This window comes from Zalophus californianus, chromosome 9 (assembly GCF_009762305.2).
Source record: "Zalophus californianus isolate mZalCal1 chromosome 9, mZalCal1.pri.v2, whole genome shotgun sequence".
Lineage (NCBI taxonomy): Eukaryota > Metazoa > Chordata > Mammalia > Carnivora > Otariidae > Zalophus > Zalophus californianus.
Window position 1 is genome coordinate 129,050,560 of NC_045603.1, and position 13,284 is coordinate 129,063,843.

The 13,284-nt window shown below is 40.2% G+C and overlaps 1 protein-coding gene and 1 non-coding gene across 2 annotated transcripts in view; one reads left to right on the forward strand and one right to left on the reverse strand.

The window, feature by feature from the left end:
- CDC123 (cell division cycle 123) overlaps nucleotides 1-13,284 on the reverse strand; it is a 57,164-nt gene that overhangs the window by 42,624 nt on the left and 1,256 nt on the right. Inside the window, exon 2 of the mRNA XM_027592071.1 lies at nucleotides 9,923-9,994. Coding sequence (XP_027447872.1) covers nucleotides 9,923-9,994 — 72 coding nt within the window. The remainder of the gene's footprint in view (nucleotides 1-9,922; nucleotides 9,995-13,284) is intronic.
- Nucleotides 5,569-5,693, forward strand: LOC113923278. The gene has a single exon (XR_003520276.2). It is a non-coding gene; the product is annotated as a U6atac minor spliceosomal RNA (small nuclear RNA).

A 13,284-nucleotide genomic window follows, 5' to 3' on the forward strand; every position in this document is an offset into this window, starting at 1 on the left:
AAAGGAACACAAATCAAAATGACAGGGGACTTCATAGCACTCTAGAAGACAGCAGACCAGACCTTCAAAATCACAAGGGAAATTTTCTGCCTAGAATCCCATACTAAGCCAATTCACCACCACCCCCCAAATCTACAGTTTAATAAAAATTTTTTTCAGGTATGAAAAGACTCAAAAGTGTTTCCTCCTATGCATTGTAGAGCATGAGATTCGATAAAACGAGTAACTCAAGAGACCCAAAAATGTGATATCCCAGGGACAGAAAATCCAACACAAAATAGGAAAGTATCAAGGTGACAACTGTATACCAAACCTGAAGAGCTACCAGATTGGAACAGGAGGATGGGGGATTGCTAAAGTGAAATCCCCAGGAACGGGAAATGGAACTCCTTCATTTGGAAGTGTCCATGAGTATTTAGAGAAATAGCTAACAGGTTATGACCTGTCTATTGGAACAGTCACTAGGTATTAGTGACAGACACATGGGAAACAAAGCAAATTCAAAGAATATGGTTATTAGTAAAGAAAAGGCAATCATAGTACACAACGTGGCTCAGCAGCCACTATAATGTAATAATAGCAATCACTGGAAAGGCATATCCTCCTCTATAAATCAAGAAATTGACACCCTGACTTGTCAATCATTCAATTAATCAATCTGGTGTAATTTTGGTTAACATATAACAATTAGTTCCCTAAATTTTCTTTTTTTAAAGTAATCTCTACACCCAATGTGGGGCTTGAACTCACAACCCTGAGATCAAGAGTTGCACGCTGTACCGACTAAGCCAACCAGGCACCCCAGTTCCTAAATTTTTATCAACCCTTTGCACTCCTAAAGAACTGACTTGCCAGATCCATGAAGCTAAGAACCAGACACTGTGATAATACTAACACACTGTCACTTGTGAATCCCTGTCCAAGAAGGTAGCCTTTCTTTCTCTTGCATCTTTCTTTAAATACCACGTTTTTTATTTTTATTTATTTTCATTTTTTTACTATGTTATATTAATCACCGTACATTACATCATTAGTTTTTGATGTAGTGATCCATGATTCACTGTTTGTGTATAACACCCAGTGCTCCATGCAGTACGTGCCCTCCTTAATACCCATCACCAGGCTAACTCCTCCCCCACCCCCCTCCCCTCTAGAACCCTCAGTTTGTTTCTCAGAGTCCATCGTCTCTCATGGTTCGTCTGCCCTTCCGATTCCCCCCCTTCATTTTTCCCTTCCTGCTATCTTCTTCTTCTTTTTTTTTTTTAACATATAATGTATTATTTGTTTCAGAGGTACAGGTCTGTGATTCAACAGTCTTGCACAATTCACAGCGCTCACCATAGCACATACCCTCCCCCAATGCCTATCACTCAGCCACCCCATCCCTCCCACACCAATACCATATATTTTTAAATACAACACGGTTATCTTTAATATGGCTTATTTAACCTTACAATACAAAAGGTACTCAATGAACTTGAAAATGTATCACTTTGTTAGTATAATGAAATACATTTTTAAAATCATATTTATAGCCAGTGTATCTATATAGTTCTTCAGAAGAATTTATTGCAGTGCCTACTGTGAGGTATGTCCCAAAACCTGGTCACCATAAGTGATGGAGAGTATAAATTTGCAAGTTTACTAGACCGGCTTTCTAAGGTGTATCTCTGAAAACTGAGGACTGAATGGGCTAAAGTATGATGCTAATATTGAAAGTATTCTACATTTCCTGTATCACATTCGCACAAAGCTGAAACATTAAGAGCAATGGGAAACCTTAAGAGCACTGGCTTTGGAGGCAGGCAGAGCTTGGGTGTGTCCATTCCATCACTATCAGTCAAGAGCTGTGCCCCATTATCCCATCTATAAAACCAGGATCGTGGCAGCAGTTCTACGGTCATGAAGATGCAAATCATGAACATACCTAACATGGGTTTTATAGCTGGCGGCCATTATTATTCTGCCTTAAGGGAGACAGGTCAGGAAAGAACAAACTCGGGATCAGAAAGGGACAAGTAAAGATGAGTTCCTGGAAGCAGTGAGTCAGACCCAACCTGTGAGCCCAGTTCCAGTATCATCTCTACCATAAAAACTTCCTCAATCACCCCACTGATTATTTAAACTTCAAAAACATTATCAGAGTAACGGATGCTTTTATTCCAAAAAAAAAAAAAAAAAACAGCTTCTATTTATTTACATCTTTGACTTGGCTACAAACAGGGACTCCCCAGGCAGGATATCCCACCCATCTTGTTATTTCTGTAGCACACTCAGCACCCATCTCATGAGGGTGGGACACAGCCAATAATGTGCAATAAAATGAATCACCATCTATACCAGAAATGCATGCTACCAACCTCTTTTCTCATACCCACTGTAGGCAATAATAATTGAATCAAGCATTCTTTCTCATTGAACCCTGGATACAACCTCAGAACCTTTCTCAACACACCACTCCAAAAAACCATTACCAGTAGATCCGAGCTGGCAAACAAGATAAATCCAGTTATCATCCTTGGTCTGTACTATTCATCTGACTCCATTTAGGCCGCCATGGAAAAGAGTGAAGTAATCATCTTCATTCATTCACTCATTCAACAAATACTTAGTGAGCCCAGACTCTGTTTTAAGTTATAAGTGTAAACAAGACACCTTATAGAACTGAAAGTCTGGAGTGAAAAAAAATGTCCTCTATGTGGAGGTAATAGGAGATTAGACATGAAGAATCGAGAGCCATGGCAAACCCCAACAGCCACTTCCCCATTTCTCTGTTAATAAAACCTCCAGTGTGTTCAGACACTAAGTGCTCTGTGCCTTACGGACTTCTCCCCCAGCCACGACAGTACATACCGACTAATCTACTACCACTCATGGCTATTCCATCTCCCTTGCCCACGAGGGACCCGCCCCTGACCAACAAGGGTAAAAGAGCTCCTGAGAAAGTTTGTCCTGCTCTTAAAGAGGGACATGAAACAGGATCTCTGGATAGGATAGTGTGAGGACATGATCCTTGAACCGACTATGGAGAGCCTGGACACTGGAGGGGAAAACCAGGAAATTCAGAGAAGCTGATTTTGAGTCCTAGCATCCCTGAACTACTATACTTTCCCATAACTGTCATGCCTTAGGGCTTCTTATGAAATAAGTTATTTGCCTCCTTATTTAAGCCATGTTTAAAACCGGATATTGTCTTAGTCTGTCTGGGCTACTCTAACAAAATAACATACACCAGGTATAAACAGGAATTTGTGTCTCACAGTTCTGGAGCCTAGAAGTCCAAGATCAGGGTGCCAGCAGGGTCAGGTGCTGGTGACAGCCCTCTTCTAGGGTCTGGCCACCTTCTTGCTGTGTCCTTACATGGCAGAAGGGACAAGGGAGTTCTCTGGGGCACCTTTTATTAGGGCATAAAGACCATTCAATGAAGCCTCTGCCCTCATGAACTTATCACCTCCCAAAGATCCCGCCTTCTAATACCAATATCTTTGGGGGTTAGGAATTCAACATATGAATTTGGGGGCCACACAAAACACTTGGAGCACAGCAGATATTCTATTACTTGAGACCAAAATCACCCCAACTGACCCAGGGAGCAAACACAGGGAGTGCTGGATGGCAGGTTAAGGTGATAAAAGGCCACATTCACTACATGGGAGATGAAACTGAAGAAATTATATTCAGAGGCTTGGTCTGCCTTTTTTTTTAAAAAGAAAAAGATTTTATTTATTTATTTGACAGAGAGAGACACAGCGAGAGAGGGAACACAAGCAGGGGGAGTGGGAGAGGGAGAAGCAGGCTTCCCACAGAGCAGGGAGCCCGATGCGGGGCTCGATCCCAGGACCCTGGGATCATGACCCGAGCCGAAGGCAGACGCTTAACGACTGAGCCACCCAGGTGCCCCCTTGGTCTGCCTTTTAATTTCTTTGTAACTTAGAAATTCCATCACGTGTATAACTTGGAAACCTAGAGGAAAGCATTTAATTAAGAATTTCACTTTCTGAGATAAGGACCCTAATACATTAGTGTTGAGAGCATAAACTGGTACAATGGTTAGTGAAAGCTATTTGGCAATACTGGTCAAAAGTCTTTTTTTTTTTTAAGATTCTATTTATTTATTTGAGAGAGAGAACGGGGGCATGAGCAGGGGAAAGGGCAGAGGGAGAGGCAGAAGCAGACTTCTGCTGAGCAGGGAGCCTGATGCAGGGCTGGATCCCAGGACCCTGGGATCATGACCTGAACCGAAGGCAGATGCTTAACTGACAGCCACCCAGGCGTCCCCTGGTCAAGAGTCTTAAAATTTTTTTATAACCTTTGCCCTGTGACTAGGGCCTGGGATTCTTATTGCACAGAAATAATCCCAGTGTTCCATGCAAAAATATGTTCACTGAAAAATTATTTTTCAGTAAAGCTGTAAATGACCTAAATGTCCAACAACTATGAAATTAGATCAGTAATAACAAGTACATAAACATGAAAATTAAGCAGTTATTAAAAATAATTTTAAAAATTTTCCATTTTAAAATGATGGAAAAATTATGCTATGGTTTCAATGATAAAAGAATAAAAAGTCATACACATAGTATGCTTTTAACTTAGACTAAAAACATATTTAAAAAGACTGGAGAAGATGTGCCAGTATTTGAATGGCATTTGCTTTTAAGGTGGTGGAACTATAAGTGATTTTTTTCTGTTTCTTTATATTTTTGTGGTTTTCAAGTTTACCATAATGAGGAAGTATTACTTTGATAATTAAAAATGAGGTGGGGGCAATTTTACACATGATGGAATTTCTGAGCATTCATATTGCTCCCACTCCCTACCATTTCAGAATTTATCTTACCAAACAAAACCAAATCATACATATTCCCAGAGTCTACGCTAAGGAAAGATGCCTAATTGATCTATCTCAGTATCTACAAATAACGAGTAGTTCACTACTGGCCCACTCACAATAAAAAGAATATTCAGTAACTCTAGTTCATTAACTCCACTCTATTTATCTGTAACTATAATACTGTATTCTTTGATGCAGGGAAATATTCCATACAAAGGAGCTAAAATGTTCACATATTAATAGATGCACTTATGGTACTCTATAAATAATATTTTAAAATACACACTCATTCACCTGTTACTATCTGAACTCAGGGAGAAATTACTGATAGAAACCAACCTGGATTACTCTGGCCTGAACCCAGATCATGTAGGACTTTAATTGCTGAACAAATGGAAACCATTAGGATGTCCTGATCCAAGGCCCTGAGTCCTATTGCTGATATGAACTCTAGAATAGGATTGTGCTGTTATCTGTAGGGTAACTTGCTCTGTTGATCAATACCTTGGATCAATAAGTGATGACTGATAGTGTGACAAGTGAGTCTAGATTTTAATCACTTGGAGGTTGTTTTGTTCTCCAAGGTCACCCCAACCAAAACTGTTAACCAATATCCGCTTAGATTAGGTTAAATGACATTATTTTTGGGTAAATTGAAGCTCCATAGGGTCTTCTCATCTTATTTTTTTATTCACCCACTCTTCACTGGAAGGTCAAACAGATTAAGACAGCAAGTGTTGTATGAACTGAGAGAAGGTTAGCACTCCCCTTTACAAGGATGGAAGAGACTCTCAGGCTAACAACACACATATGGTTAAGGCACTGCCACCTACTTCGAGGCATCTAACCACCTTTTTTCAAAAAACAGACTCTTAACAACAGAGAACAAACTGATGGTTACCAGAGGGGCGGTGGGTGGGGGTGGCCGAACTAGGTGATGGGGATGGAGGCGTGCGTGCACTTGTCACGATGGGCACCGGGGGTGTATGAAGTGTTGAATCACTACACTACACACCTAAAACTAATATTACTCTGTACGGTAACAGGAATTTGAATAAAAACTTAAAAAAAATAAATATTCATAAGTAAAAAAATAAAATAATATAAAATGAAATGAAATACCATTGACTCTAAGAAAAAACACGATTAGGATAGCAAGGACTATACTACGAGGGACACACAACCAAGCCCACACACCACACAAACACTGAGCTTTAAAAACACACATTGGGGGCACCTGGCGGGCTCAGCCGGTGGAGCATAGGACTCTTGATCTCAGGGTTTTAAGTTCCAGTAAGTAGAGATTACTTAAAAATAAAATCTCTAAAAGAAAAAAAGACGCATTTGAAGAAAGCTACTTAGCAATGGAACACAGCAACACAGATGAATCCCTAAAGCATCACGTGGAGTTAAAGCAGCCAGACACAAAATACATACTATACAATTTCACTTAACATGAAGTCCTAGAACTGGCAGAACTAAGGTATGAAGATGTAAATCAGATCAGTGTTTGTCTGGGGTGGGGCGGGGGGAGGTAGGCAGCATTGGCCAAAAAGGGACAGCAGGGATTTTCCTGGGGAATAGAAATGTTTGGTATTTTTCATGGAGGAGGTGATGAAACAGGTGTATGTATTCACCAAAACTCACCAAACGTTACACTCAGGATCTGTGCATTTTGTAAATGTCCCTCATTTAAATTACACCTATAATTTTCAAGTTTTTACCTAAAAAAGGAATCCAACCTAAAATTCCTCCCCTTTTCAGGGATGCCTGGGTAGCTCAGTCGGTTAAGCGTCTGCCTTTGGCTCAGGTCACGATCCCGGGGTCCTGGGATCGAGTCCTGCATCAGCCTCCCTGCTCAGTGGGGAGCCTGTTTCTCCCTCTGCCTGCCACTCCCCCTGCTTGCTCTCGTTCGCTCTCTCTTATTAATAAAATCTCTTATTAATAAAATCATAAATAAATTAATTAATTTTAAAAAATTACTACCCTTTTCAAACCAAAGGCTTTTCTCAGCCTGAGCAAATGACATCTTCATTCATCTAGCTGTTCAGCAGGAAATGAGAGGGTGATTCTTACCACCTTCTTCTCTGTCACCAGGTTCTAAAGGTGCAGCTCCAAGACATCTCAAATCCATTCACTTCTCCCCCTCCAGGGTCACCACCATAGTTCAAGCCACTGTCAGTTCACACTGGATCCAATGCAGTATCCCCCTAACTGGTCTTCAATATCTCCATAGCAACCGGTCCTAGTGCAAAACCTGAAATCTGCTCAAGTCACTCTCTTGCTCAGAGCTCTTCAATGCATTCCCACTGACCTCAGAATACATTCTAGGATCTTTAACAGGACTCCCACACACCCTCTTACTACCTCTCCCATGGCAGCAACCAACTATTCACCATTCAGCCCTCCACACTCCAGCCACATGACCCCCTTGTAGTGTCCTGCAGGTCAAGACCTCCCACGCCTCAGAGCCCTCCTTAATGCTGTTCCCTCAGCCTGAAGATTCCTCCCTCCACCCATCACCTGACTACCTTCCACCCAAACTTCCTGTCTCAGAGACTCTTTTAAGTTACTTCTTCCAGGTATTCCCTGCAATCCTTAGCCAGCCCACCCCCAGTGATTTAATGTCTCATCACAATTTCCACTTACACCTTTACTGGTGTGCTTGTTTAATATTCAGACTGAGATCCATGATGATGGTGAGTGCAGTTAATGCTTCCTAATAGCATACAATCACAGTATTGGGTGAGACATTTTACACATGATCTCTTTTCATCTATGTGACAACCCAAGGTAAGTTCTAGGACATCAGTCACCCCATTTACAGACAGACAGAGAAAATGAGGCACAGAACACGAGAAATTACAAAGATATGATCTGACAGTAGGCAGTGGGACTGGAGGACCAGCAGTATGCTGTATCAACTCCCACAAAATAGGAAGCTGAACCATCAACTCCAAAAGGGCGGGGCCCCTCTCTGATCGGTGCATCCCCGTGAAGCAGAGCGCCCCACAGAGCTGTTCAACAGTATTTAACAGGACCGGCCACAAGCTCCCACAAACATCTGGCCAATGAAAACCACCACAGGGGCTCTTCAGTATGCTTACAGTACTTTCTAATGTTAGAAATTATTTTCTTTATAGACCCATTTATATGACCTCATTATTGTTCTATATTTGAGAATAAAATTATGTCTTTAAGTATCCCCAAGTTGAGTCTTGGCTGGCTATTCTGTTTCCTTATCCTGCAATTATTCCAAGTTAATGAGGCTCTCCATTAATAATTTTCAAGTTATTATGAGGCTGAGAATACCAAAAACAGAAATATAATCCAGAAAGCTACACAGAAAATGCATGACAAGAAAAGGGGGCAGGGTTTTAAAATTAGCATTACTGTCGGGCGCCTGGGTGGCTCAGCTGGTTAAGCATCTGACTCTTGATTTCAGCTCAGGTCATAATTTCAGGGTCGTGAGATCAAGGCCAACATCAGGCTCTCTGCTCAACGTGAAGTCTGTTTAAGACTCTCTCCCCCTCTCCCTCTGCCCCCCCCACTCACGCACTCTCTAAAATAAAAATACATCTTTAAAAAAATTAGTGTTATTGAAAACACATACAATTCTAATTACATTTCTAAGTTCCTTCATCCAACAAATGTCTTATCAGGCACCTCTTATGTGTCAGGCACTGCTCCAAGAGCTAGGAACAAAACTGTCCAAGTCCCAGTTTCATGAAGTGGCATTCTAAGACCTGGACAGTTATGGGAATTATGTCAGATAGAAAGAAGTATTATGCAGAAAAATGAAGTGAGGCAAGGGGGTGAAGAGTAAGGCACCAAAATGTGCCCACTCATACCATGGAACAGTATTCAGCCTAAAAGGAAGGAAACTGACACACACCATAACATGGACAAACCCCGATGATATCACGCTGGTGAAATAAAGCTGGTCATAAAAGGGCAAATACTGCACACTTCCACTCATATGAGGTACTGAGAGTACTCAAAATCACAGGCACAGAACGTAGAATGGTGGTGGCCAGGGGCTGGTGGGAGGAGGAATGGGGAGTCAGCGTTTCCATGGGGACCGAGTTTCGGCTTTGTTACAAGATGGACAGAGTTCTGGAGGTGGACGGTGGTGATGGTTGCACAACATTATAAATGTACTTAGTACCACTGAGCTGTATGCTTAAAAGATAATTAAGATAGTAAATCTTGCACTATGTGTATTTTACCATAATAAAAAATTTTTGTAATAATTCCAAGGGAAAATGATTTCCAACCTAGAATCCTACAAAAATGGAGTACAGTACAGCAAGGGTTCCTGTTAGGCTATTTTAGAAAGGCACATGAGGGATGAGCACTTAGGTGACATGAACTCTGAGCAGAAACCTGAATGAAAAAATAGGAACTTCATTAAATTCTATGATTCTTAAACTTCTTCAAGTTTGCACTAAAAAGACTGAAGCATAGCAATGTTTTCCCTTAATGAACAGAGGAACTACATGAACAGAGAAGGTAGAGGTGGGGTTAACCACGGGGAAGAAAAAGTTAAGGAATTACATGATACACCTAGTGAAGCTGTCTGTTTGTAATGGACAATTAATTTTTATCTTAAGAGCTGAAGTATTTTGGGACACCTGGCTGGCTCAGTCAGAAGAGCATGCAACTCTTGATCTCAGGGTCATGAGTTTGAGCCCCACACTGGGTACAGAGATTAAATAAACTTAAAAAAAAAAAAGGTGAAGGATCTCAAAGGATCATACCATGCCCTCCTCCCCCTGACACCCTCTCCCTACCTCCAGACGGTAGAGTTATCATCATACCCACTTTCTCAAGGAAAAGATGACAGGAACTGCCCAATTTCATAACCAGTGACTACAAGAGGAGGAAGTACCCAATTCTGAATCTTATTAATTCAGCATTGACAAGAAATACAGGACAAAGCCCAGGACATAATTTTAGCTAGGAAAAAAAACGGGAGAGAATGGTTCCAAAGCTAATGTATTTATTTTACATGGTAATCACTGAGATTCAATCATCACAACATTTCTTCATGATAAAGTTTCAAGAATTTTTTCTGGTATACTTTACCTTCCTGAAACCACCAGAGTTCCATCGTCGAGTAAATAATCCTTCACATTCTGAGGAAGTGGAAGAATGACGCTTAAAAAAAAAAAAAAGGCATTTACCAAAAAGGCATAATTTTAAAAGACCAACCATAAGCAGAAAGAAAAAAATCCAAACTCAATTAATTTTTTAAATACTTTTATTTTTAATATAAAGTGGGAAATGTTAATGATGTACAGTTGGTAGCAGCACATTAAAAATTAGAATAATATGAATAAATCCTGTGGTAAACTAACTTCGGCTCATGTATTACCACAGTCATGGTAGAGACACAAAACGAGCCAACTACAAAGGACCATACTGAAATTGGAGCATGAAAGGCATTAGCGCAAGAGAATTTTGAGTGTCTTTTAAGAAATCAGACACCAGCAGATATTTGCAGCAACACAGGAAATGTAGCAAACAAAGCAGAAACAGCATCTGACCATCTTCTAAGATAGAGGGCAGAGGCGGACTTAAGATCTGGAAACCATTCTTTGGTTGCCAATGAGCACAAAAGGCTAAGAATTCATGATGTGTCTGGGGTGTGTTTTGGTGGCCTTCTGTTCAACTGACCGCCAGAACTATAAAGCTCTGGCTTTATAGCTTACTTTAGTTAGTTTACTTTGTTTCAGATAATTAAGGGATGGCAAAGCCATAACTGAAAGTCATTTCAAAATCTCATGGGATCATTTGTTTTTTTACTCTGTAATAATAAATCGTCAAGCAATTCTGCCACGGGTACATAAAAGCAATGCTATTATTTTGAGGCATATATTCTTTAAAAAGTGAAAAGAAATGATGGCCTGCTTTCACAGAGTCAAGAGAATGTCATCGACTTAGGCATCATCTACTTATTTTCTGGCATATTAAAAATGGTTTTTGTGCACAGAAAACATTATTCATGGGCTATTTCGGTTTTAAAGACTAATAGCTGATCTATCAAATTTACAATTTTACATTCAAAAGCCTAGTCCTTCAGGCTTTTAAGGTCAACCACCAGATCTTACTACTCTATTTGTAAATCTGCTAAATTTTAACCAATTTCAATTGAGCCTTTGAAACTTAAAAGTTGCTCTAAAATTTTTAATTCCTTTATCAAAAGAATCTATTCAATTTTATTTTTAAATATGTCACTGTCTAATCACAAACAAGACTTCCCAAATATTTACCTTGTAATGAAGCCAGCAAACTAAACCATAAGTGCAGTCAATCTAAGGTTCTTGCACGCATTCCAATACTACCTAAAAACTTGAAAAATTTTCTTATTCATTCTCCAAGAGAATTTTTGAAGTTTATCTTCTCAGGGGCCTGAGCCTGAAAATGCTGGCAGGGATGCCAGTTCCCAGACATCTAGGGTGGTCTTCCTGACAACACCGAGAACACACAGAGCCCTGTTTCCTTAGTCATGTCTCTAAGCCCCAAATCGATGATTTCAGAGTCCAGGTCCCTTGTTTTTGAGTTACACTAATTGTCAAGTCTGATTCTGAATCTGTACTTTCCCTCCAGGTTGCATCACCCCTTGACTGGATTCAAAACATCTGTTTACTGTTGGATTCTATTCCGAATTCTTTGCATATTCTTCCTACTGGAGGGTCTTCAACTCTTAAAAGATACTAGCTGACGTCAAGTTAGATTCTGCTTACTTCTCATGGGTCACTGAGTTCTACAGTCCCAGTTATGCAGTCATCCTAATGAGAATATCATGCATTACGTTATATAAGTCAAGGAGGATACCAAAGTGATTCCATTACGAACTCAAAACCTATGACGGGGGGAAAAGTACAAAAGAAAAAGAAATCACAGTACAACATGTTAAATGCTGTCCCAGGTGAGGATGTACCAAGTGCTACCAAAATTCAGAAGAGGAACCGCGCCTGAAAGACTGAGGCCATAAACAAGTCTTCGCCAGACAAGCTTTACACAAAGCTAACGAGGCCGTCAGAGAAGAGCTCGAATCGGTTGCTGAAATCCAAGTGCAGGTAAGAGTCCAAGGAGGCCTGCCTGACGGATGTAAGAGAATTAAATGACAAAGTATCTACCCCATTCTGTAACCCACTTGATATCTTATATATTCAACACCCTATTCCATATCCTATTCAAGTGAATATAATTATGCACATAGAGGACAAGCTGTTCTAATACAATTTTAAAGGCAAAAACAAGCTTTAAAAGATTACTTAATACAGCCTTTATGTTTGAGGAAAGTAACAGACTTAGAAAGGTAAAGGGGCCCAAAGTCATCTAGCTCATGATTCTTAAGCCTGAGTCAAAATTCTAGAACTTGTCAAAAAGTAAACTTGTATTCTTCCCCACCTAATCATCTCTGACCCATGATTAATAAACACTGAAAAATAATGCTGAGTCAGTAACAAGAATATGATCTCAGCATTAAAGCTGACAATGACAATGACAAAGCTAACACAACCCCACCGGATTGGCCCAGATTACGGATGGATATCCTGTCATATGTGAGGTTCCAGTGATAGCACCACAGAACTAAACAGACTGAAGAAAGAGTTTAAAGACAGAGTAAAGAACAGTTTCAGGCCACACAGTTGAGTTGCATACTGTTCAGAAAATCCCACCTCCTGGTTTATTTTTCATTCTCAGCTTCCAATGAATGGTACACATTCTAAAATTGTTTTGCTTCAAAGAAGCTTTGATTAAATCCAAAATGTAACAACAAGCAGCATTTCTGTATGTCTACTACATGCCAGAAACTGAGGCAAGCATTTTAAATGTTTTATCTCATTTAATTCCCATGACAATCCTATTATTTTCTCAAATTTCCAGATGGGGCTTAGAGAGATTAAGCAATTTGCTCAAGATGCTGGTGGAACCAAAATTCAAAGCCAGGCAGATGGCCCTGATTCCAGAACCTAACTGTGCTCTACAGCTGAAGGCAAAGGAAAACTATGCTAGAGGTTGCAAAAGGCACCTACACAAATTGCAGTTCAAGTGAACAGTGTGAAACGTCTGGCAGGTTCACAATATACCTTCTCTAACACCAACACAAATAACTCTAGCATCATCTCAGACCCAAAGCCTATCTCAATTACACAAGGTAACGAAGACTGGCATATCCTAAGGGAAGATAACTTCTACGTTAGGATGTACTGTCCACTGCTGCTGTTGAAGCTCTTCCTTTTATTCTGGTGTGACTTCAACCACCTTCAAATGCAAGGATGATCTATCTTCCTTTGAGCTGCTCTAACCTCCAACTAAAAGCAGATTCTATGTATGAATTAACAGGATGGAAAAGAACTGCCCTCTGAATAATCTCCTTATGCTCTTCCAATCCCTCAGGATTTCAAAACCATTTCCCTCTCTATATTCACACCCTG